Raw genomic sequence first — 27721 nt, forward strand, 5'->3', positions numbered from 1 at the left:
CCCCATCGGTCACAATTGTGACCGAAAAAAAAAAATGTACTTATAAGACTCTAAAACTGTAACTGGGGAATATCCCAATACTCTTTCAGTAAATATTGAAACAATAGAGTGTTTCAATGAAATGTGTGCAGTGTCAAATGTTTTGAGTAAATTGTCACATGACCAGAGCTGTTTACTTCCTGGTTGCACCTTGAGAAGAGGATGATGGCCTCACAGCTCCCAAATAAAAGGTTTTTAAAGTATGTTAAAATAAACATAAGACAAATATTTTCTGTACACATGGTCTTTAAGGTGTCTAGTTATGATATATACATTTATAATTATTCAAAAGTCTTTGGTGTGTTTGCAGAATGAGTAAACATGTTAACGGTCACAATAGTGACCGGTGGGATAGAATGTTGTATCTAGATGCACACATACTTCTACACCTACAAACACACACACATACAAATACTCATACATACACACATACAGAGACATACACACACACATACACACACTCACACACACACATACATACTCATACACACATACACACAGATATACACACTCACACTCACACACACACACACACAGACATACACCCACACACATACACTCAGACACACACACTCACAGACATACACACACACACACACACACACATATTCTCTCACACACACACACACACATGCACACACACACACACACACACACATAATGATGTTTTCTAAACAAAATTCGGGAGGAGCCCTTAGGGATGATTGACAGCAATTAACTCACCTGTCTTCCGCTGCCAGGGTATTTAATCCGGCCTCCTTATCCATACGTCACACACCGCGGCGCTCGCAAAATTATTAGAGTCGCAAAGCTTCGGTAGGCAGACGTAATGGAGCTAGGTCTTTTCACTACTAACCATCCAAAAGCTACATCCAGTCCATGGGCTACAGCCACCTGGTTCACCAGCATTTCCAGGTCACTGCACAGAGCAAGTAACCTGACCCTCGCCAGATGAATTTCGCTCCGCCTAGCTCCACTCATCCATCTGGAACCGATCCATTGGAATGGTGTTTCAGAAGGCTGGGCCTAATCAAAAAATGCTTGCATATGATTGAATTGACGTGCTACTTCAACCACTCACATCGAAGCCAACCCGTGACGCTGATAACAGTCTCACGGTCGCTTCTCCACTACTTCACATCTATGAAACTCCCGCCCTGCGTCCTGATTGGCTGAACCATATAGTCGGTTGCAGAAATCACTCTCATGGGTCCCAGATGGATGTGAGTGGAGCTAGGCGGAGCTAAGCGGAACGAAATTCATCTGGCGAGGGTCAGGTTACAGAGCAAGGGTAAGCTACAACTATCGATTATGCTATAGCCTACTCACCCCAGCCTACTTCAAGGCTCTAACAATCAGGCTGCTCCAAGTTCACGTTTTTCACGTCGCAAGATTATCCAGGTAACTCGAAATGCTCTAAATTCTAACATGGCTCGCCACGCCAAGCGTCTGAAGTTTGTAGGCTATCCACTATCCAGCGGAGGCCTATCTTCCGAAGATCACTCAATCCGTAATCCGTATTGGCATCGGAAACGGAACAGGTCTTGTTCATTCACTTCCTATAGTTGTCCAGTGACTTCTCATAAACTGATTAGCGTTGTTGGATATTTAAGCTACTTATAACGAACTGATAAGCCTCAACCTTAAGTGCCCAGTATTTCCGCTGGCTTGTTCCGCAGGCTGTTTAAACGATGGCGCTGCGTCGCAGACGTCAGCAATTATTAAAGCGATAGTACACATTTGTAATTTGCGTCAGGCTACGCAGACGGCAAGGACCGTGATTGGTCAACTCGTCCTGTGTCGATGGCCGACGTTTCATGTAGCTTCTAGGGGTATAGCAACAAGCTAGTTCACTTGCAAATAAACTAAAGTCATATTTGGTTACAAATATTTTTGTATGTTTTTGTATGTTTCGTATGTTTTAAAATAAGCACTTCGCCAGCAAGCAGTGCTTTGTGGGCAGTTGCGCTAAGTTCGCTCTCAGCAGGCCCTCAAACCCCAGTCTACAGCCAAAATATATTAATGACACTCCTTGAACACCGGTTTATTGTTTCATTCCATGCCAACACCGACAGGAGGGAGTGATCACCACCCCCCCCCCCCCCCCCCCCCCTCCTCATTGACAGCTTATTAAAATGTTTGCTATTATCACATCGCATACAATCGTTTATCGCAGAGGTTCCCAAACTGTGAGGCGCGCCAAATGATTTGAGGGGAGGAGCGGAAAGTTGATTCAAAAAAGAAGGGAAAACGTTTATTTCATGTTAGAACTATCTATGTTTTTTTTTTCAATGATTATGTAATTGTCAACATTATAAAATCAAAATAAATCATAGAAGAGATGTATACTAAATCTTTGGGATAGTGGAAAGTATTATTGATCCCTATCCTGAGTGAGAATGTATTGTGCCAAACTTCATAACGTAATTTAGCAACAATGCTGCCAGCCGAGCTAGCTGCAAGTTACCAGTGAACAGTAACTTGCAGCTCCAAGCGGATTAGTACACGCAGCCTTACAACACTGTTTACAGCTCTTCGAGTCACGGTAAAATTAATTTTTTGGTAGGCTACATAGCTAATTTAGATAAACGTATGGTGTGGGTGGTTGCGTTTCTTTAGGAATCCGCCGCCTTGGTTTGTATAGAAATGAATATTAAGTGACAGATACACGTAAGAGGTTGGACATACGTGACGGTAATATGTGACGTTCCGATAGCTAACTTAAAATGGACAGATTTGTCACATTTTATCGCTGCACGGCCCGAGCCTGATATGGGCAACAAAGCCAAACGTTGAAAATATGATGAAAAATCATTGCATTGCATAGCATAGTATAGCACCTATTTAAGTGGCTTAACTGAAGTGAATATCATTATTTGCAAATGATTGTCGGGGGGGCGGAGGTGTCACTGTTTTCGGAGGGGAGGCCCACATTGATGGAGTTTGGGAACCCAAGGTTTATCGCATCGCAATGCATTATCTTATTGCAAGCTGCAACTATTTATGTCGTCTTCTTGTGTGACAGTTAGTGAAAAACGACACTGCACTGACGTGCTCATCAATCAGAAGTGGCACAACTTTGGATGTTAGCTAAATCTTGACATCAACATTAAAAAAAAAAAAAAAAAAAAAAAAAAAAATCGCTATTGCATTGCTCCAACATTGGACAGCGGCACACATCCGCAGCACTCTCCATTTCCGCGGCATCTTGTAGCCGACAAGGAAGTAGAATGTGACGATGTGTCACGTGTCTAAAGAAAGCTCTCCTCGTTGGCTACACTGACATCTAGGTCCCATCTCATTTACTCGTTCAGACGCAGCGCTATGGCCATTCAAAGCCTGGTTGTCAGATTCATCGCTTACGTGACTCATTGGCTTTGATGGCATCTATCTCGACTCTCATTGGTCCTACAGACATGTAATTGGTATCGATTGAATCAGAAGAGCCTCGTGAACACGCAGAGTACCGTGAATCCAGCGACAATAATGGAAGTCAAACCGAAATACCTGGATTTCCGCGGAAAATAAGTTTTCACTTCGCTTCTTTTCTTATGTATCTGTTTTGTTTGCACTGGCGTGTACAACTACTCAATATATTGGCAATAAAACAATGTAAATATTTCACATCTATGGATTCTTACGAAAATTTCAAGACCAAGCATGCTGGGCTAACTTATTGGTACGGCCATACAGACAAGTGACAAAGTATCAACGCAGCAACTTTGGGGGGGTGGTGGAGGGGGGTTTTCTGATATGTTATATATCGGGATAAACTTATATTTTACACACAAAATATATGTTAATTCATGGAAAGCTTTACATATATCGATTCTTGAGATCCTCAGCTTTAAAATGGTATATAGCATGACTATGGTAGTTCATGATAAGGTGCAAAAAAATGTATGTATTTGCCCGAACTCGGGTCACTAAGTTCTATAAACCAATCTTTTCTCTTTTCCGCACCCTCTATTCATTCTCTTCTCCTGACCAGGAAGCAGGCTGCTCTTGACAGTGCTTTCCTGCACCACACGCTCCAGAGCGTATCTCTCCGCTGTTTCAGCCACAGCCACGCCAGCGGCCCAGGTTCTTAACTACCGACTTCCTTCCCGCAGCATCTCCGCCGTACTTCCGGATCCGACTCCACTTCTTCAGACGGCCCCGGTAGCGACCGCGTCGCTACTCCCTCCGCCCCCTCTTCCCCTTCCCCACCCACTTCCCCCAGCCAGGACCCCCAGCATACTGCCCCTCTTCCAGTAGTTCCGACGACTGGTCCCTCCTTTCCCCCTTTTTCCCCCTCCCCATTCCATTCCATTCCCGGAGTCACGTCTGTACAGCACGCCACGACTCATGAAGAGGCGTCCGTTCAAACTCACCTCGCTAGCTACCTATTTTCTTTACGAGTTAGCAAGCACCTGGTCTCAGCCGGCTCCGGTAGGGACTGCGTCGCTACCCCCCCCTACCCATCCCTTCCCCGGCTCCGCGCTAGGCCAGCCCGCCGCAGCGGGTTATCAGCACTCCGCGAGTGCTTCGGATCACGACGTCCCATTCCGGCTCCCCAGCTATTCACTAGCCACAGCAAAGGCCCTTCGACCACCTCCTCACGCTGCACGTTCCAGCTTTAACATCCCATTCCGTCTACCCAGCTATTCATTAGCCACAGCCATTTCATTCCATCTGGATACTCACCATTCATGCTATTCATGCCTTATCATGCCTTATCTGCCTATCATGTATTATGTGTTGTATGTCGTATCATGCTGAATATGTCATGTTTTATCAGGTAATGGTATTCTAAAAGTATTCTTTCAGCCCAGGTTGGATTATTTAAGGCTGCCACAGATGGTACGGAATGAGCTTGGACCCAATGCAACAACAGCTTCAGGGAGACCCATGCAGCAACTGCTCCGCTGAGCTCCTGTCCCAAGACCCATGCAGCAAAGCTACAGGACCCATGCAATGATAGTTTCGCTGAGCCTCAAGAACCATGCAGCAACAACTACTCTGAGCCCCAAGACCCATGCAACAACTGCTCCGCTGAGCTCCTGCAACCCTGCTACAACGGCTCCGCTGAGCCCCAAGAACCACGCAGCAACAACTACGTCGAGCTCCAGGACCCATGCAACGATGGCTTCACTGAGCCCCAAGACCCATGCAATGACTGCTTCGCTGAAGCCCCAAGAACCACGCAGCAACAACTACGTTGAGCTCCAGGACCCATGCAACAGCAGCTACGCTGAGACCAAAGACCCATGCAACGACTGCTTTGCTCAGCCCCAAGAGCCATGCAGCAACAACTAAGCCGAGATCCAGGACCCATGCAACGTCGGCTCCACCAAGCCCCGAGAACCATGCAGCAACAGCTACGCTGAGCTCCAGGACCCATGCAACGTCGGCTCCACCAAGCCCCGAGAACCATGCAACAGCAGCTACGCCGAGCCCCAAGACCCATAAAGTCGAGTCAAGTCGAGTCAAGTCGACAAGTTGGCTTCGCTGAGCCCCAGAACCATGCAGCAAATACACTGAGCTCCACGACCCATACAGCAGCAGCTACACCGAGGCCCAAGATCTGTGCAATGACTGCTCTGCCGAGCCCAAAGCCCCATGCAGCAACAGCTCCACCGAGCCCCAGGTCCCAGGCAACGACGGCTCCACCGAGCCCCAGGACCCGGGTAACGACGGCTCCACCGAGCTACAGGACCCAGGCAACGACGGCTCCAACGAGCCCCAGGACCCATGGAGAAGCAGCTCCGCTGAGCCCATAGGACCTTTAGGAACAGCTCCGCCAAGGTTCAGGACCCATCTAATGACTGCTCCGCTGAGCCCCAAGACCATGCAGCAACGTCTCGGCTGAACCCCGAGACCCTCACGGCAGCAGCTCTCCCACGGTTATGCAATACACAAATGTCCGCCGCTGAGCAAGCGCAACGAAGATCCACTCTTGTGTACTTGCTGCTTGCCTCGCTATACTTCGCAAGGGGTTCATGTCACAGCACTCTAATTCACCCTCCATCATGTTTACCGACCTCCTTCGGGCTGCTGAGATGTAGTGAGTCTACATGCCCCTCGTCTCATTTCATTCCCGATGGCAGATCTTGAGAGTTAGACCAGGAAACAATATGTTTACTACCAGACTAAAACTGATCAGTTCCGAAAAGGACACCTTTTCATATCCAACTCTGCCTCAGATCCTCAGCTTTCATACCCATCACACTACATCTCATATCGGTCAGCTTAAGCATCGCCTACTAGCCCGCTCTCTTCATCTCAGATGAAGGATACCCATCACTCGTCACAGGTTCCAGACTCTAATATATATCCTTGTCAAATCCGGTTCCCGCAGGCCGCTACTCTGTGCATTCAGGATAGGAGCTGCTACTACAGCTGCATGCATTGGCCTATCAGAGCAACAATTAAATACTGAGCCGTTGGTCCACAGATGCCCATCAGTCCTACTGTACATCCACTCCTTCTAGTGGATCTATGACTTGCTAAGCAAGCGCAAATTTTATTTCGGTAGTGGCCTTCCTTTCTGCTCTTTTGGGGTGCAAGCGGCCATCGCTCTATCGCGATCTCCGCTTCAGGCATTCCATGACCACGGCCAGCTACCATGCCAAACACGCACTTAGCTTATACACTCAGTATAGCAATCATGCCGACGGGCGAACTAGTGAACACATATTCACACACACAGACATACACACACACTCACATACACACTCACAAATATACACACTCACACACACAGATACACACACACACACAGATACACTCACATACACAGATATACACACTCAGACATACACACTCACACACACACAGACACAAACACACACACACACAGACATACACACTGTGTGTGTGAGTGTGTATATCTGTGTGTGTGTGAGTGTGTATGTCTGTGTGTGTGTTTGTGTCTGTGTGTTGTTTATTTCCCAGGAGCTTCGGCTCGTTAAAATAAAAAAAATAGAACCCTGAATGTGTGTGTATGTCTGTGCGTGCGTGTGTGTCTGCATGTAGTTGTGAGAGTTAGTGTATATGGTCTGTGTGTGTATCTGCATGGGGTGTGAGAGTTAGTGTGCATATTGTGTGTGGGTGTGTGTGTGTGCGTATATATATATCATCCTTTGTCCTGTGTACCTGTAGCCCTTGAACCACTACATTAGCATTCCACTGGGGGAGGGGAGGGTGTCTTTGTTTTAAACCAAGAAGGGCCACATGACAATTAAATTATTATTAATTTTAACCGTAAAATTATTGCTATCAGTATCAGTGGAATCACTGATGTGTTATCCTTTAGATATTAACTTACTAATTTTCACTGATACACTTCAATACTCCTCACATGTAGAGGGCTTGTCCCCACTACAGTCAACACTGAAAGCTTGGCAAGACTGTAATAAACATTTAGGCATACAAGGTCATGTAAAAATTCACCCATTGCTTTCAATCCTGACTTCCCTGCATTATGTCAGACTTTCGCAACGTGACATCTCAGTGTTTAAAAACTTTTTCTGACCTACTCATGAACAACTCAGACTCATTTAAAACATTCAAAGACATTTGCACAGAATTTCAAATCCCAAGATCAGACTCTATCTACAAATTCATCATCTTATTTCTTCCCTACTTAGTAAGCAACTGGTCAGACTACACAATAAAGAATTTGAGCAATTCATTAATTAATTCATCTAGTTCAGTTAAAGGAAAAATCTCCTAGTCATATAGAATCTTATCTGCTAACTCCTCTAATTCATTTCTATCTTTAAAAACTAACTGGGAGCAGGACCTTGGGCTGTCTTTTAGCAATAAGGACTGGATATGTTTATGCAATAAGATGACTTCTCCTTTAGCCACAAACATTAAAATTAAAGAAACCAACTACAAACTTTTGTACAAATTCTATTTGACTCCAGTGAAGCTTAATAAATTTGACAATTCAATCTCACCTGTTTGTAGAAAATGCAATGATAAACTTGGAACATTTATGCATTTTGTTTTGTTTTGTAAACCTGTCTACGGTTTTTGGGAGATGGTCCACGAGGCAATTCAGGATATTACTGATTGTGTTTTTGAATTGAATCCTATGCTGTACCTGATGAATTATAATGAGGATAGCTGGTTTACATTGGAAAGGAAAACTGTGATCACAATACTTTGTCATTTTGCCAAAAAATGTATCCTCACAAACTGGATCTCTCAATCTAAACCTACTTTGGGCCAGTGGCTGGAACAGATAGATAGGTTTTTAACTGTCACACCTGAGTCACTGAGCGCATAGTATAATAAAACAGAAGGGCATGGCGAAAAATTTTAGTGTATGATAGAAATACCATCAGATCAACCAAAACCACCTAAAACAAGTGTGTAGTAAGTGTGTATGCAGATAGTTGTTATCAAGGTGCATTCATTGTGGCTCTTTATTCCACTGCTTGGTTGAATTTCCCATTGGCCTGCGTTCTTTAGAATGTGTATTAGCCGTATGTTATTTGCACACCTATGAAGTAGCTACAATTTGTTGGCTGTATCACACTTGTTTATTAAAGGGGAACTTTGCAGGTTTGTTAGCTGAATTTACCTTAACTGAACAGCTTTGAAGTCATTGGAATGGTTATATTACTTTTTTGGGGTTGAATGGTGGCCGTCTCGCTTCCCCCTAGCGCCTGTGAGCAGAAAAAAAATACCCTTGCAACTTTGGGCCAGCGGGCCGACGGCCTCAGAGACAGAAAGTCTCGCAGCCTTGTGATGTAACAAATTGCTTTACTACACTACACACATACTACCACTACACCGATTGAGGAGTGTCAAAAATCATATACTCTGAAGCTGTAGGGGGAGCTATGCAGAGAAACCTGCGAGCAAAAAGCAAATAGCGAAGAAATTGCCAAAACTGCATAGTTTCTCTTTAATTTGCCAAACTCGTTGTGAAGTTTAAATGAACTGAACCGTAACGCATCCAAGCTGTAAAATACAGATGTTCAGATAGTAACATAGTAGCATATGACTGAAGTGGATTTTAGCTAGTTGGATGGCACGTAAGCTAAGTAAAACAGTGATGTTTCAAAGCTAAGGTTCATCAGAATCTTGAGATATGCCTGCTTGACAACGGGAGAGATAGAACTAACGACTGGCTTTTAGCCGTAGCAACCATCCATTTAGAACTAACAACTGGCCTTTGAACATAGCAACCATCCATTAAGAACTAGTAATGGCAGTTTGTCCTGCAAGTTTAGAAATTAGTTGATATGTGGCAGAAAAAAGTAGTTCTACAAAGTTTTAGTGATTAAAACGTTTACATTATAACAGGAAATAAACACAACGCAAGTGGCAACAGTGGAATAAACAGGACAATGTACTCCATGGCATTCGGTTCACAGAAATGAATGCACTTACAAGGTGTAAACGCCCCTCTGCTGTGTGTCAGGGCCATTTTACCACCTCGGCCGTGCATTTAAAGAAACACTATGCAACAATTTTAGCAAAAATTACCTTAATTATGCAGGTTGAGAGTCGTTCTGATGGTTCTACAACACTTTCTGGGTCGTTTGGTGGGTGCTTCGTCTCCCCCTATCGCTTCTCCGCGGAAAAAAAAAATTACTTTCTGGACTCTGTCCGGGTACATCCGGATGTGACTCAGCGGAAGTATCTAATCGCGCCTCGAAAATGTAGTCAGATTGCAGTTTCAAAGAAGACTGCAAAACGGATGCCGACTTGGCTTTGTTGCTGTTGAAATTGTAAGTAGCCTACCCGTGGGTGAGTCTTTGTAATGTGCTTTGATAGTCTCTTGACCAATGTGTTTGCTCGACCGTTTTATTGTGAGCCCTGTATGTGTTTAGCTTGGTTTCTCAGTCACTTGCTACCGAAGCTGCAGGGGAAGCTGTGTAGAGTAAAATGCAAGCCCAAATCCGGTGAAAACCCAGTGAAGGAATAACCAGACCTGCATAGTGATTCTTTAATTCTGTGAACCGTATGCTGTGTTATCCATTATCCCTTAAATGTCCTGCCACTCTTTTTACTTTGGCCCTTCACCACAACTTTCTCTTTATTTATTTATTTTGCTGGTCATTTTCCATCTTCCTGGCATGGGACTTGAAGAAGAGTTTCATGGGCGGATGCCAACTCCTTCTCAGGTTTCTCTTATGAGTGTTAGTCCCTTGAGTGCAGGTGGCACCACCAACAGTCACAAGCATTTCCTCTCTTCCATTCATGTCTTCTGTCCCCACATCAGCCTCCTCTGTACCCACGTGTTCCTCTTCTCCACATAATTTGCCTCATACTTACTAGCTAAAAACCTAATAATTAGGGGATTGTAAAAGGAAGGGTTACCTAAAAAAAAAACTATAGAGGGGTATTTTCCCAAAAGCATAGTTAGCAGCTATGTTAGCAACTATGTGAGTACGACAACTGTTTCCCAAAACGATCATTTGAACTATAGTGGTGCAACTTACATAGTCCGGTACTTCGTTGAGCTACACAAGTGTTTCCCAAAACCACAGTTCCAAAGAACATTCGGTACACTGTCGTAAAGTTAGTTAGTTTGAACTACACCTCTCAACCTGTAATCAGGAACATATTTCCGGGAATCTTTATGTCAAAGACGTCACTGATGGCAGTTATTTGTGTGCAAATCAATAATTATAAATGGATTTATGTTTATGGTTGATATGTACACTTCTAACCATCATACATCCATATTTTAAAAGTAAATTTGCAGCCACATGGACACAAGTCAAAGTCACACATCTGCAGATAATAATACAGGGTGTAAACTTTCTAATTAGTCAGTTGAAGCAGTCATTAATAGTCCAGACTACTAAAGTTTAGAAACTATCATGGTGCAACCTTATGAAGTACTAACTAAGTACAACGGTTTTGGGAAACAGTCATAACTTAGATGCATCATACCATATTAGTTAAAAGCTAACCTCCGTAGTTTTTCAGATTTCAAAGGCTACTAATTTGTCTGACATTCTATTTAAAGGTAATGATCAAAACTGCTATTGGTCAGTTTTAACAAAACCTTTCCTTACTGGAATTCAACCTGACTTAACCCACTTACTATGTTTGATCACATCTTCCTCCTGGCAATTATCTTGTGCAATATTATGCATACTCGGCCATATTCGCTGGTAATACATCACTGCCAAACTCAGGGCCTCACAGTGTTTCTACATGTTTGCAGTTATGTGCATTTTTCCCCTTGCCAACAGGTCCTCCAACTTATGAAAATGTGGAAAAGAGCAGCTGCTATGACCATGGTGATTATTGGTGGGCACAATAAAATAATCATATTTTGTTTTTGAAGTAATACACAAATATTTCCATCTTTGTAATACCTACCTTGCAATTTTCTTAAAGTATCAACTACAATTGGATCACCAACATCATCAACCAATATACCAACTACAAGTAAACCAACCACAAATGAGGCACCGACAACAACAACTGAAAAAACAACAACCACTAATCAAACAAAAACAACAAAAAATGATCCAACAACCAACCAAACAACAACCACAATTGAAGCAACTACTTCAACTACAAATGAACCAACAACAAACACAATTGAACCAACTACTTCAACGACAACTGAACTAATAACAACCACAATTGAGGCAATTACTTCAACCACAAATGAACCAACAGCTACAACTGTGAAAACAACAACTACAATTAAGACAAGTACTACAACCACAAATGAACCAACAACTACAACTGAGGCAACCACAACCACAATTCAGACAACTTCCAACACAAATGAACCAACAACTACTACTGAGGTAACAACAACCACAACTGAGCCAACAACTTCAACCACAAATGAACCAATGACTACAACAGAGGCAACATCAACAACAATTGAACCAACAACAACCACAATTGAGGCAACAACCACAAATGAACCAACAACACCCACAATTGAGGCAACAACAACCACAAATGAACCAACATCTTCAAACACAAATGAACCAACAACTACAACTGAGGCAACAACGACTACAATTGAGACAATAACAACAACAATTGAGGCAACAACAACCACAAATGAACCAACAACTACAACTGAGGCAACCACAATTCAGACAACTTCCACCACAAACGAACCAACAACTACTACTGAGCCAACAACAACCACAAATGAACTAACAACAACCACAATGGAGGCAACAACTTCAACCACAAATGAACCAACGACTACAACTGAGGCAACAACAACAATTGAACCAACAACAACCACAATTGAGGCAACAACAACCACAAATGAATCAACAACAACAACAACTGATGCAACAACTTCAACCACAAATAAACCTACAACTGAGGCAGCAACAACCAAAATAGAACCAACAACAACTACAATTCAACCAAAAACAATAAATGAACCAGTAACTACTATTGAGCCACCAACAACCACAACTGAAGTAACAACAACCACAATTGAGCAAATTGCTGCAACCACAATCCAACCAACAATCACATCTGAGGCAACAACAACAACAATAGAGTCAACTACTTCAACCACAAATCAACCAACAACAACCAAAATTGAGCCAACTACTTCCACCCCAAAAGAACCACCAACTACAACTGAGGAAACAACAACCACAAATCAGCCAAGTACTTTAACCACAATTGAATCAACAACAACCACAGTTGAGGTAGCAACTTCAATCACAAATAATCCAACAACTACAACTGAGGCAGAAACAACATCAATTGAGCCAAGCACTACAACAATTGAAGCAACAACGTCAACCACAGATGAACCAACAACTACAACTAAGTCAACAACAACCACAATTGAGCCAACTACATCAACCACAAATGAACCAAAAACTACAACTGAGACAATAACAACCACAATTGGGGCAAATACTTCAACAACCAATGAACCAACAACAGCCACAATTGAACAAACAACCACAAGTCAGGCAACTACTTCAACCACAAATGAACCAACAACCACCACAATTGAGCCAAAAACTTCAACCACAAATGAACCAACAACTACAACTGAGGCAACAATAACCACAATTGAGGCAACAACAACCACAATGGAGGCAACGATTTCAACAACAAATGAGCCAACATCTTCAACCACAAATGAACGAACAACTACAACTGAGACAACAACTTCAACCACAAATGAACCAACAACTACAACTGAGGTAACAACAACCACAACTGAGCCAATAACAACCACAAATGAACCAACAACTACAACTGAGGCAACCACAACCACAATTCAGACAACTTCCACCACAAATGAACCAAAAACTACTACTGAGGCAACAACGACCACAATTGAGACAACAACAACAACAATGGAGGCAACAACAACCACAAATGAACCAACAACTACAACTGAGGCAACCACAACCACAATTCAGACAACTTCCACCACAAATGAACCAACAACTACTACTGAGGTAACAACAACCACAACTGAACAAACAACAACCACAAATGAACCAACAACAACCACAATGGAGGCAACAACTTCAACCACAAATGAACCAACGACTACAACTGAGGCAACAACCACAATTAAGGCAACAACAACCACAAATGAATCAACAACAACCACAACTGATGCAACAACTTCAACCACAAATAAACCAACAACTGCAATTGAGGCAGCAACAGCAAAAATAGAACCAAAGACAACTACAATTCAACCAACAACAACAAATGAACCAGTAACTACTATTGAGCCACCAACAACCACAACTGAAGTAACAACAACCACAATTGAGCGAATTATTTCAACCACAATCCAACCAACAATCACATCTGAGGCAACAACAACAATAGAGTCAACTACTTCAACCACAAATGAACCAAGAACTACAACTGAGACAACAACTTCAACCACCAATGAACCCACAACAACCACAATTGAACAAACAACAACCACAATTGAGGCAACTACATCAATCACAGATGAACCAACAACAACCAAAATTGAGTCAACTACTTCCACCACAACAACTACAACTGAGGAAACAAAAACCACAAATCAGCCAAGTACTTTAACCACAATTGAATCAACAACAACCACAGTTGAGGTAGCAACTTCAATCACAAATAATCCAACAACTACAACTGAGGTAGAAACAACAACAAATGAGCCAAGCACTACAACAATTGAAGCAACAACGTCAACCACAGATGAACCAACAACTACAACCACAATTGAGCCAAAAACTTCAACCACAAATGAACCAACAACTACAACTGAGGCAACAATAACCACAATTAAAGCAACAACAACCACAATTGAGGCAACAACAACCACAATGGAGGCAACAACAACCGAGCCAACAACAACCACAATTGGGCCAACTACTTCAACCACAAATGAACCAACGACTACAACAGAGGCAATAACAGCAACAATTGAACCAACAACAACCACAACTGAGACAACTACAACCACAAGTAAGGCAACAACAACCACATTTGAACCAAAAACAACCACAATCGCGCTAACTACTACAACCACAAATGATCCAACAACTACTACTGAGGTAACAACAACCAAGCCAACAACTTTAACCATTAATGAACCAATGACTATAACAGAGGCAACAACCACCACAATTGAACCAACAACAACCACAAGTGAACCAATAACAACCACAATTGTGCCAACTACTTCAACCACAAATGATGATCCAACAACTTCAACCACAAATGAACCAATGACTACAACAGAAGGAACAACAACCACAATTGAGTCAACAACAACCACAGATGAACCAACATCTTCAACCACAAATGAACCAACAACTACAACTGAGGCAGCAACAGCCAAAATAGAACCAAAAACAACTACAATTCAACCAACAACAACAAATGAACCAGTAACTACTATTAAGCCACCAACAACCACAACTGAAGTAACAACAACCGAGCGAATTACTTCAACCACAATCCAACCAACAATCACATCTGAGGCAACAACAACAACAATAGAGTCAACTACTTCAACCACAAATGAACCAAGAACTACAACTGAGGCAACAACTTCAACCACCAATGAGCCCACAACAACCACAATTGAACAAACAACAACCACAATTGAGGCAACTACATCAATCACAGATGAACCAACAACAACCAAAATTGAGCCAACTACTTCCACCACAAAAGAACCAACAACTACAACTGAGGAAACAACAACCACAAATCAGCCAAGTACTTCAACCACATATGAACCAATGACTACAACAGAAGGAACAACAACCACAATTGAGTCAACAACAACCACAGATGAACCAACATCTTCAACCACAAATGAACCAACAACTACAACAGAGACAACAACTTCAACCACAAATGAACCAACAACTACAACTGAGGCAACAACAACCATAACTGAGCAAAGAACAACCACAATTGTGCAAACTACTTCAACCAAAAATGAACCAACGACTACAACAGAGGCAACAACAACAATTGAACCCCCAACAACCACAATTGAGGCAACAACAACAATTGAACCCCCAACAACCACAATTGAGGCAACAACAACCACAAATGAACCAACAACAACCACAATTGGGCCAACTACTTCAACCAAAAATGATCCAACAACTACAACAGAGACAACAACTTCAAACACAAATAAACCAACAACTACAACTGAGGCAACAACAACCATTACTGAGCAAAGAACAACCACAATTCAGACAATAACTTCCACCACAAATGAACCAACAACTACTACTGAGGTAACAACAACCACAACTGAACCAACAACTTCAACCACAAATGAACTAACGACTACAACAGAGGCAACAACAACAAATATTGAGCCAACAACCACAGTTGAGGCAACAACTTCAACTACAAATGAACCAACAACCACAATTGAGGCAACAACAACCACAATTGAACCAACAAAAAACACAATTGAGGCACCAACAACCACAATGGAGGCAATTACTTCAACCACAAATGAACCAACAACCACAATTGAGGCAACAACAACAACAAATGAACCAACGACTACAACAGAGGCAACAATAACAACAACAATTCAGACAACAACTTACACCACAAATAAACCAACAACTACAACTGAGGTAACAACAACCAACACTGAGCCAACAACTTCAACCATAAATGAACCAACGACTACAACGGAGACAACAACTTCAAACACAAATAAACCAACAACTACAACTGAGGCAACAACAACCATAACTGAGCAAAGAACAACCACAATTCAGACAATAACTTCCACCACAAATGAACCAACAACTACTACTGAGGTAACAACAACCACAACTGAACCAACAACTTCAACCACAAATGAACCAACGACTACAACAGAGGCAACAACAACAAATATTGAGCCAACAACCACAGTTGAGGCAACAACTTCAACTACAAATGAACCAACAACCACAATTGAGGCAACAACAACCACAATTGAACCAACAAAAAACACATTTGTCCCAACTACTTCAACCACAAATAAACCAATTACTACTACAGAGGCAACAACAACAACCATTGAACCAACAACAAACACAATTGAGGCAACAACAACCACAATTGTGCCAACTACTTCAACCGAAAATGAATCAATGACTACAACAGAGGCAACAACAACAACAATTGAACCACCAACAACCACAATTGAGGCACAAACAACCACAAATGAACCAACAACAACAACAATTGGGCCAACTACATCAACCAAAAATGATCCAACAACTACAACTGAGCCAACTACAACCACAAATGATCCAACAACTACAACTGAGGCCACAACCACAATTCAGACAATAACTTCCGCCACAAATGAACCAACGACTACAACAGAGGCAACAACAACAAATATTGAGCCAACAACCACAGTTGAGGCAACAACAACCACAAATGAACCAACAACAACCACAATGGAGGCAACAACTTCAACCACAAATGAACCAACAACCACAATTGAACCAACAAAAAACACATTTGTGCCAACTACTTCAACCACATATAAACCAATTACTACTACAGAGGCAACAACAACAACAATTGAACCAACAACAAACACAATTGTGCCAACTACTTCAACCACAAATGATCCAAGAACTACAACTGATGCAACAACAACCACAAATGGTCCAACAACTTCAACCACAAATGAACCAACGACTACAACACAAGCAACAACAACAATTAAACCAAAAACAACCACAATTGAGGCAAAAACAACCACATTGGAGGCAACAACTTCAACCAGAAATGAGCCAACATCTTCAACCACAAATGAACCAACGACTACAACAGAGGCAACAACAACAAATATTGAGCCAACAGCCACAGTTGAGGCAACAACTTCAACTACAAATGAACCAACAACCACAATTGAGGCAACAACAACCAAAATTGAACCAACAAAAAACACATTTGTCCCAACTACTTCAACCACAAATAAACCAATTACTACTACAGAGGCAACAACAACAACCATTGAACCAACAACAAACACAATTGAGGCAACAACAACCACAATTGTGCCAACTACTTCAACCGAAAATGAATCAATGACTACAACAGAGGCAACAACAACAACAATTGAACCACCAACAACCACAATTGAGGCACAAACAACCACAAATGAACCAACAACAACCACAATTGGGCCAACTACATCAACCAAAAATGATCCAACAACTACATCTGAGCCAACTACAACCACAAATGATCCAACAACTACAACTGAGGCCACAACCACAATTCAGACAATAACTTCCGCCACAAATGAACCAACGACTACAACAGAGGCAACAAAAACAAATATTGCGCCAACAACCACAGTTGAGGCAACAACAACCACAAATGAACCAACAACAACCACAATGGAGACAACAACTTCAACCACAAATGAACCAACAACCACAATTGAGGCAACAACAACCACAATTGAACCAACAAAAAACACATTTGTGCCAACTACTTCAACCACATATAAACCAATTACTACTACAGAGGCAACAACAACAACAATTGAACCAACAACAAACACAATTGTGCCAACTACTTCAATCACAAATGATCCAACAACTACAACTGATGCAACAACAACCACAAATGGTCCAACAACTTCAACCACAAATGAACCAACGACTACAACACAAGCAACAACAACAATTCAACCAAAAACAACCACAATTGAGGCAACAACAACCACATTGGAGGCAACAACTTCAACCAGAAATGAGACAACATCTTCAACCACAAATGAACCAACGACTACCACAAAGGCAACAACAACAAATATTGAGCCAACAGCCACAGTTGAGGCAACAACTTCAACTACAAATGAACCAACAACCACAATTGAGGCAACAACAACCACAATTGAACCAACAACTTCAACCACAAATGAACCAACGACTACAACAGAGGCAACAACTACAAATATTGAGCCAACAACCACAATTGAACCAACAAAAAACACATTTGTCCCAACTACTTCAACCACAAATAAAGTAATTACTACTACAGAGGCAACAACAACCACAATTGTGCCAACTACTTCAACCGAAAATGAACCAATGACTACAACAGAGGCATCAACAGCAACAATTGAACCAACAACAACCACAATTGAGGCAACAACAACCACAAATGAACCAACAACAACCACAATTGAGCCAACAACTTCAACCACAAATGAACCAACAACCACAATTGAACCAACAAAAACCACAATTGGGCCAACTACTTCAACCACAAATGAACTAGCAACGACAACTGAAGCAACAACAACCACAATTGAGCCAGCAACAACCACAATTGAGGTACCAACAACCACAATGGAGGCAATTACTTCAACCACAAATGAACCAACAACAACAAATGAACCAACGACTACAACAGAGGCAACAACAACAACAACAATTCAGACAACAACTTCCACCACAAATAAACCAACAACTACAACTGAGGTAACAACAACCAACACTGAGCCAACAACTTCAACCATAAATGAACCAACGACTACAACGGAGACAATAACTTCAAACACAAATAAACCAACAACTACAACTGAGGCAACAACAACCATAACTGAGCAAAGAACAACCACAATTCAGACAATAACTTCCACCACAAATGAACCAACAACTACTACTGAGGTAACAACAACCACAACTGAGGCAACAACTTCAACCACAAATGAACCAACGACTACAACAGAGGCAACAACAACAAATATTGAGCCAACAGCCACAGTTGAGGCAACAACTTCAACTACAAATGAACCAACAACCACAATTGAGGCAACAACAACCACAATTGAACCAACAAAAACCACATGTGTCCCAACTACTTCAACCACAAATAAACTAATTACTACTACAGAGGCAACAACAACCACAAATGAACCAACAACAACCACAATGGAGGCAACAACTTCAACCACAAATGAACCAACAACCACAATTGAGGCAACAACAACCACAACTGAACCAACAACTTCAACCACAAATGAACCAACGACCACAGCAGAGGCAACAACAACAAATATTGAGCCAACAACCACAGTTGAGGCAACAACAACCACAAATGAACCAACAACAACCACAATGGAGACAACAACTTCAACCACAAATGAAACAACAACCACAATTGAGGCAACAACAACCACAATTGAACCAACAAAAAACACAATTGGGCCAACTACTTCAACCACAAATGAACCAACACCTACAACTGAATCAACAACCACAACTGAGACAACAACAACCACAAGTAAGGCAACAACAACCGCATTTGAACCAAAAACAACCACAATTGCGTTAACTACTACAACCAGAAATGATCCAACAACTACAACAGAGGCAAAAACAACCACTATTCAGACAAAAAATTCAAAAACAAATGAGCCAACAGCTACTACTGAGGTAACAGCAACCACAACTGAGCCAACAACTTTAACTATAAATGAACCAAAGACTATAACAGAGGCAACAACAATTGAACCAACAACAAGCACAATTGAGGCAACAACTTCAACCACAAATGAACCAACAACCACAATTGAGGCAACAACAACCACAATTGAACCAACAAAAACCACATTTGTGCCAACTACTTCAACCACATATAAACCAATTACTACTACAGAGGCAACAACAACAACAATTGAACCAATAACAAACACAATTGAGGCAACAACAACCACAAGTGAACCAACAACAACCACAATTGTGCCAACTACTTCAACCACAAATGATCCAACAACTACAACTGATGCAACAACAACCACAAATGATCCAACAACTTCAACCACAAATGAACCAACAACAACCACAATGGAGACAACAACTTCAACTACAAATGAACCAACAACCACAATTGAGGCAACAACAACCAAAATTGAACCAACAAAAAACACATTTGTCCCAACTACTTCAACCACAAATAAACCAATTACTACTACAGAGGCAACAACAACAACCATTGAACCAACAACAAACACAATTGAGGCAACAACAACCACAATTGTGCCAACTACTTCAACCGAAAATGAATCAATGACTACAACAGAGGCAACAACAACAACAATTGAACCACCAACAACCACAATTGAGGCACAAACAACCACAAATGAACCAACAACAACCACAATTGGGCCAACTACATCAACCAAAAATGATCCAACAACTACATCTGAGCCAACTACAACCACAAATGATCCAACAACTACAACTGAGGCCACAACCACAATTCAGACAATAACTTCCGCCACAAATGAACCAACGACTACAACAGAGGCAACAAAAACAAATATTGCGCCAACAACCACAGTTGAGGCAACAACAACCACAAATGAACCAACAACAACCACAATGGAGACAACAACTTCAACCACAAATGAACCAACAACCACAATTGAGGCAACAACAACCACAATTGAACCAACAAAAAACACATTTGTGCCAACTACTTCAACCACATATAAACCAATTACTACTACAGAGGCAACAACAACAACAATTGAACCAACAACAAACACAATTGTGCCAACTACTTCAATCACAAATGATCCAACAACTACAACTGATGCAACAACAACCACAAATGGTCCAACAACTTCAACCACAAATGAACCAACGACTACAACACAAGCAACAACAACAATTCAACCAAAAACAACCACAATTGAGGCAACAACAACCACATTGGAGGCAACAACTTCAACCAGAAATGAGACAACATCTTCAACCACAAATGAACCAACAACTACCACAAAGGCAACAACAACAAATATTGAGCCAACAGCCACAGTTGAGGCAACAACTTCAACTACAAATGAACCAACAACCACAATTGAGGCAACAACAACCACAATTGAACCAACAACTTCAACCACAAATGAACCAACGACTACAACAGAGGCAACAACTACAAATATTGAGCCAACAACCACAATTGAACCAACAAAAAACACATTTGTCCCAACTACTTCAACCACAAATAAAGTAATTACTACTACAGAGGCAACAACAACCACAATTGTGCCAACTACTTCAACCGAAAATGAACCAATGACTACAACAGAGGCATCAACAGCAACAATTGAACCAACAACAACCACAATTGAGCCAACAACTTCAACCACAAATGAACCAACAACCACAATTGAACCAACAAAAACCACAATTGGGCCAACTACTTCAACCACAAATGAACTAGCAACGACAACTGAAGCAACAACAACCACAATTGAGCCAGCAACAACCACAATTGAGGTACCAACAACCACAATGGAGGCAATTACTTCAACCACAAATGAACCAACAACAACAAATGAACCAACGACTACAACAGAGGCAACAACAACAACAACAATTCAGACAACAACTTCCACCACAAATAAACCAACAACTACAACTGAGGTAACAACAACCAACACTGAGCCAACAACTTCAACCATAAATGAACCAACGACTACAACGGAGACAATAACTTCAAACACAAATAAACCAACAACTACAACTGAGGCAACAACAACCATAACTGAGCAAAGAACAACCACAATTCAGACAATAACTTCCACCACAAATGAACCAACAACTACTACTGAGGTAACAACAACCACAACTGAGGCAACAACTTCAACCACAAATGAACCAACGACTACAACAGAGGCAACAACAACAAATATTGAGCCAACAGCCACAGTTGAGGCAACAACTTCAACTACAAATGAACCAACAACCACAATTGAGGCAACAACAACCACAATTGAACCAACAAAAACCACATGTGTCCCAACTACTTCAACCACAAATAAACTAATTACTACTACAGAGGCAACAACAACCACAAATGAACCAACAACAACCACAATGGAGGCAACAACTTCAACCACAAATGAACCAACAACCACAATTGAGGCAACAACAACCACAACTGAACCAACAACTTCAACCACAAATGAACCAACGACCACAGCAGAGGCAACAACAACAAATATTGAGCCAACAACCACAGTTGAGGCAACAACAACCACAAATGAACCAACAACAACCACAATGGAGACAACAACTTCAACCACAAATGAAACAACAACCACAATTGAGGCAACAACAACCACAATTGAACCAACAAAAAACACAATTGGGCCAACTACTTCAACCACAAATGAACCAACACCTACAACTGAATCAACAACCACAACTGAGACAACAACAACCACAAGTAAGGCAACAACAACCGCATTTGAACCAAAAACAACCACAATTGCGTTAACTACTACAACCAGAAATGATCCAACAACTACAACAGAGGCAAAAACAACCACTATTCAGACAAAAAATTCAAAAACAAATGAGCCAACAGCTACTACTGAGGTAACAGCAACCACAACTGAGCCAACAACTTTAACTATAAATGAACCAAAGACTATAACAGAGGCAACAACAATTGAACCAACAACAAGCACAATTGAGGCAACAACTTCAACCACAAATGAACCAACAACCACAATTGAGGCAACAACAACCACAATTGAACCAACAAAAACCACATTTGTGCCAACTACTTCAACCACATATAAACCAATTACTACTACAGAGGCAACAACAACAACAATTGAACCAATAACAAACACAATTGAGGCAACAACAACCACAAGTGAACCAACAACAACCACAATTGTGCCAACTACTTCAACCACAAATGATCCAACAACTACAACTGATGCAACAACAACCACAAATGATCCAACAACTTCAACCACAAATGAACCAACAACAACCACAATGGAGACAACAACTTCAACCACAAATGAACCAAGAACCACAATTGAGGCAACAACAACCACAACTGAACCAACAACTTCAACCACAAATCAACCAACGACTACAACAGAGGCAACAACAACAAATATTGAGCCAACAGCCACAATTGAGGCAACAACTTCAACCACAAATGAACCAACAACCACAAATGAGGCAACAACAACCACAATTGAACCAACAAAAAACACATTTGTGCCAACTACTTCAACCACATATAAACCAATTACTACTACAGAGGCAACAACAACCACAAGTGAACCAACAACAAACACAATTGTGCCAACTACTTCAACCACAAATGATCCAACAACTACAACTGATGCAACAACAACCACAAATGATCCAACAACTTCAACCACAAATGAACTAGCAATGACAACTGAAGCAACAACAACCACAATTGAGCCAGCAACAACCACAATTGAGGCACCAACAACCACAATGGAGGCAATTAATTCAACCACAAATGAACCAACAACCACAATTGAGGCAACAACAACAACAAATGAACCAACGACTACAACAGAGGCAACAACAACAATTCAGACAACAACTTCCACCACAAATAAACCAACAACTACAACTGAGATAACAACAACCAACACTGAGCCAACAACTTCAACCATAAATGAACCAGCGACTACAACGAAGACAACAACTTCAAACACAAATAAACCAACAACTACAACTGAGGCAACAACAAACATAACTGAGCAAAGAACAACCACAATTCAGACAATAACTTCCACCACAAATGAACCAACGACTACTACTGAGGTAACAACAACCACAACTGAACCAACAACTTCAACCACAAATGAACCAACGACTACAACAGAGGCAACAACAACAAATATTGAGCCAACAACCACAGTTGAGGCAACAACAACCACAAATGAACCAACAACAACCACAATGGAGACAACAACTTCAACCACAAATGAACCAACAACCACAATTGAGGCAACAACAACCACAACTGAACCAACAACTTCAACCAAAAATGAACCAACGACTACAACAGAGGCAACAACAACAAATATTGAGCCAACAACCACAGTTGAGGCAACAACTTCAACTACAAATGAACCAACAACTACAATTGAGGCAACAACAGCCACAATTGAACCAACAAAAACCACATTTGTCCCAACTACTTCAACCACAAATAAACCAATTACTACTACAGAGGCAACAACAACAACAATTGAACCAACAAAAAACACAATTGAGGCAACTACTTCAACCACAAATGAACCAACACCTACAACTGAATCAACTACCACAACTGAGACAACAACAACCACAAGTAAGGCAACAACAACCACATTTGAACCAAAAACAACCACAATTGCGTTAAATACTACAACCAGAAATGATCCAACAACTACAACAGAGGAAACAACAACCACAATTCAGACAACAACTTCCAAAACAAATGAACCAACAGCTACTACTGAGGTAACAGCAACCACAACTGAGCCAACAACTTTAACCATAAATGAACCAACGACTATAACAGAGGCAACAACAACAACAATTGAACCAACAATAACCACAATTGAGGCAACAACTTCAACCACAAATGAACCAACAACCACAATTGAACCAACAAAAACCACATTTTTGCCAACTACTTCAACCACAAATAAACCAATTACTACAACAGAGGCAACAACAACAATTGAACCAACAACAAACACAATTGAGGCAACAACAACCACAATTGTGCCAACTACTTCAACCGAAAATGAACCAATGACTAAAACAGAGGCAACAACAACCACAATTGAACCAACAAAAAACACATTTGTGCCAACTACTTCAAACACAAATAAACCAATTACTACTACAGAGGCAACAACAACAAGAATTGAACCAACAACAAACACAATTGAGGCAACAACAACCACAAGTGAACCAACAACAACCACAATTGTGCCAACTACTTCAACCACAAATGATCCAACAACTACAACTGATGCAACAACAACCACAAATGATCCAACAACTTCAACCACAAATGAATCAACGACTACAACAGAGGCAACAACAACAAATATTGAGCCAACAACCACAGTTGAGGCAACAACTTCAACTACAAATGAACCAACAACCACAATTGAGGCAACAACAACCACAATTGAACAAACAAAAACCACATTTGTCCCAACTACTTCAACCACAAATAAACCAATTACTACTACAGAGGCAACAACAACAACAATTGAACCAACAACAAACACAATTGAGGCAACCACAACCACAATTGTGCCAACTACTTCAACCGAAAATGAACCAATGACTACAACAGAAGCAAGAACAACAACAATTGAACCACCAACAACCACAATTGAGGCACAAACAACCACAAATGAACCAAAAACAACCACAATTGGGCCAACTACTTCAACCAAAAATGATCCAACAACTACAACTGAGCCAACTACAACCACAAATGATCCAACAACTACAATTCAGACAATAACTTCCACCACAAATGAACCAATGACTACAACAGAGGCAACAACAACAAATATTGAGCCAACAACCACAGTTGAGGCAACAACAACCACAAATGAACCAACAACAACCACAATGGAGTCAACAACTTCAACAACAAATGAACCAACAACCACAATTGAGGCAACAACAACCACAACTGAACCAACAACTTCAACCACAAATGAACCAACGACTACAGCAGAGGCAACAACAACAAATATTGAGCCAACAACCACAGTTGAGGCAACAACAACCACAATGGAGACAACAACTTCAACCACAAATGAACCAACAACCACAATTGAGGCAACAACAACAATCGAACCAACAAAAAACACAATTGGGCCAACTACTTCAACCACAAATGAACCAACACCTACAACTGAATCAACAACCACAACTGAGACAACAACAACCACAATTAAGGCAACAACAACCACATTTGAACCAAAAACAACCACAATTGTGTTAACTACTACAACCAGAAATGATCCAACAACTACAACAGAGGCAACAACAACCACAATTCAGACAACAACTTCCAAAACAAATGAACCAACAACTACTACAGAGGTAACAGCAACCACAACTGAGCCAACAACTTTAACCATAAATGAACCAACGACTATAACAGAGGCAACAACAACAATTGAACCAACAATAACCACAATTGAGGCAACAACTTCAACCACAAATGAACCAACAACCACAATTGAGGCAACAACAACCACAATTGAACCAACAAAAACCACATTTTTGCCAACTACTTCAACCACAAATAAACCAATTACTACAACAGATGCAACAACAACAATTGAACCAACAACAAACACAATTGAGGCAACAACAACCACAATTGTGCAACCTACTTCAACCGAAAATGAACCAATGACTACAACTGAGGCAACAACAACCACAATTGAACCAACCAAAAACACATTTGTGCCAACTACTTCAACCACAAATAAACCAATTACTACTACAGAGGCAACAACAATTGAACCAACAACAAACACAATTGAGGCAACAACAACCACAAGTGAACCAACAACAACCACAATTGTGCCAACTACTTCAACCACAAATGATCAAACAACTACAACTGATGCAACAACAACCACAAATGATCCAACAACTTCAACCACAAATGAACCAACGACTACAACACAGGCAACAACAACAATTAAACCAACAACAACCACAATTGAGGCAACAACAACCACAATGGAGGCAACAACTTCAACCAGAAATGAGCCAACATCTTCAACCACAAATGATCCAACGACTACAACAGAGGCAACAACAACCACAATTGAACCAACAAAAAACACATTTGTGCCAACTACTTCAAACACAAATAAACCAATTACTACTACAGAGGCAACAACAACAAGAATTGAACCAACAACAAACACAATTGAGGCAACAACAACCACAAGTGAACCAACAACAACCACAATTGTGCCAACTACTTCAACCACAAATGATCCAACAACTACAACTGATGCAACAACAACCACAAATGATCCAACAACTTCAACCACAAATGAATCAACGACTACAACAGAGGCAACAACAACAAATATTGAGCCAACAACCACAGTTGAGGCAACAACTTCAACTACAAATGAACCAACAACCACAATTGAGGCAACAACAACCACAATTGAACAAACAAAAACCACATTTGTCCCAACTACTTCAACCACAAATAAACCAATTACTACTACAGAGGCAACAACAACAACAATTGAACCAACAACAAACACAATTGAGGCAACCACAACCACAATTGTGCCAACTACTTCAACCGAAAATGAACCAATGACTACAACAGAAGCAAGAACAACAACAATTGA

The 27721-nt window shown here is 41.1% G+C and overlaps 2 protein-coding genes across 2 annotated transcripts; both read left to right on the forward strand.

Moving 5' to 3' along the window:
* Window positions 1-1730: 1730 nt before the first annotated feature.
* On the forward strand, window positions 1731-22439 carry LOC121690312 (mucin-5AC-like; the record flags this gene model as incomplete). Its single annotated transcript, XM_042070797.1, has 11 exons — window positions 1731-1749; window positions 4031-4200; window positions 4965-5227; window positions 5581-5879; window positions 14101-14279; window positions 14343-14776; window positions 15126-15237; window positions 16137-16649; window positions 21378-21533; window positions 21657-21744; window positions 21886-22439. Coding segments are annotated over exons 1-11 (2787 nt in total), but the record flags the coding sequence as incomplete, so codon positions are not given.
* Window positions 22440-25022: 2583 nt separating this feature from the next.
* Window positions 25023-27347, forward strand: LOC121690313 (mucin-5AC-like; the record flags this gene model as incomplete). Its single annotated transcript, XM_042070798.1, has 3 exons — window positions 25023-25841; window positions 26628-26717; window positions 26799-27347. Coding segments are annotated over 3 exons (1458 nt in total), but the record flags the coding sequence as incomplete, so codon positions are not given.
* Window positions 27348-27721: the final 374 nt, after the last annotated feature.

Source organism: Alosa sapidissima, chromosome 18, assembly GCF_018492685.1.
Source record: "Alosa sapidissima isolate fAloSap1 chromosome 18, fAloSap1.pri, whole genome shotgun sequence".
NCBI lineage: Eukaryota > Metazoa > Chordata > Actinopteri > Clupeiformes > Clupeidae > Alosa > Alosa sapidissima.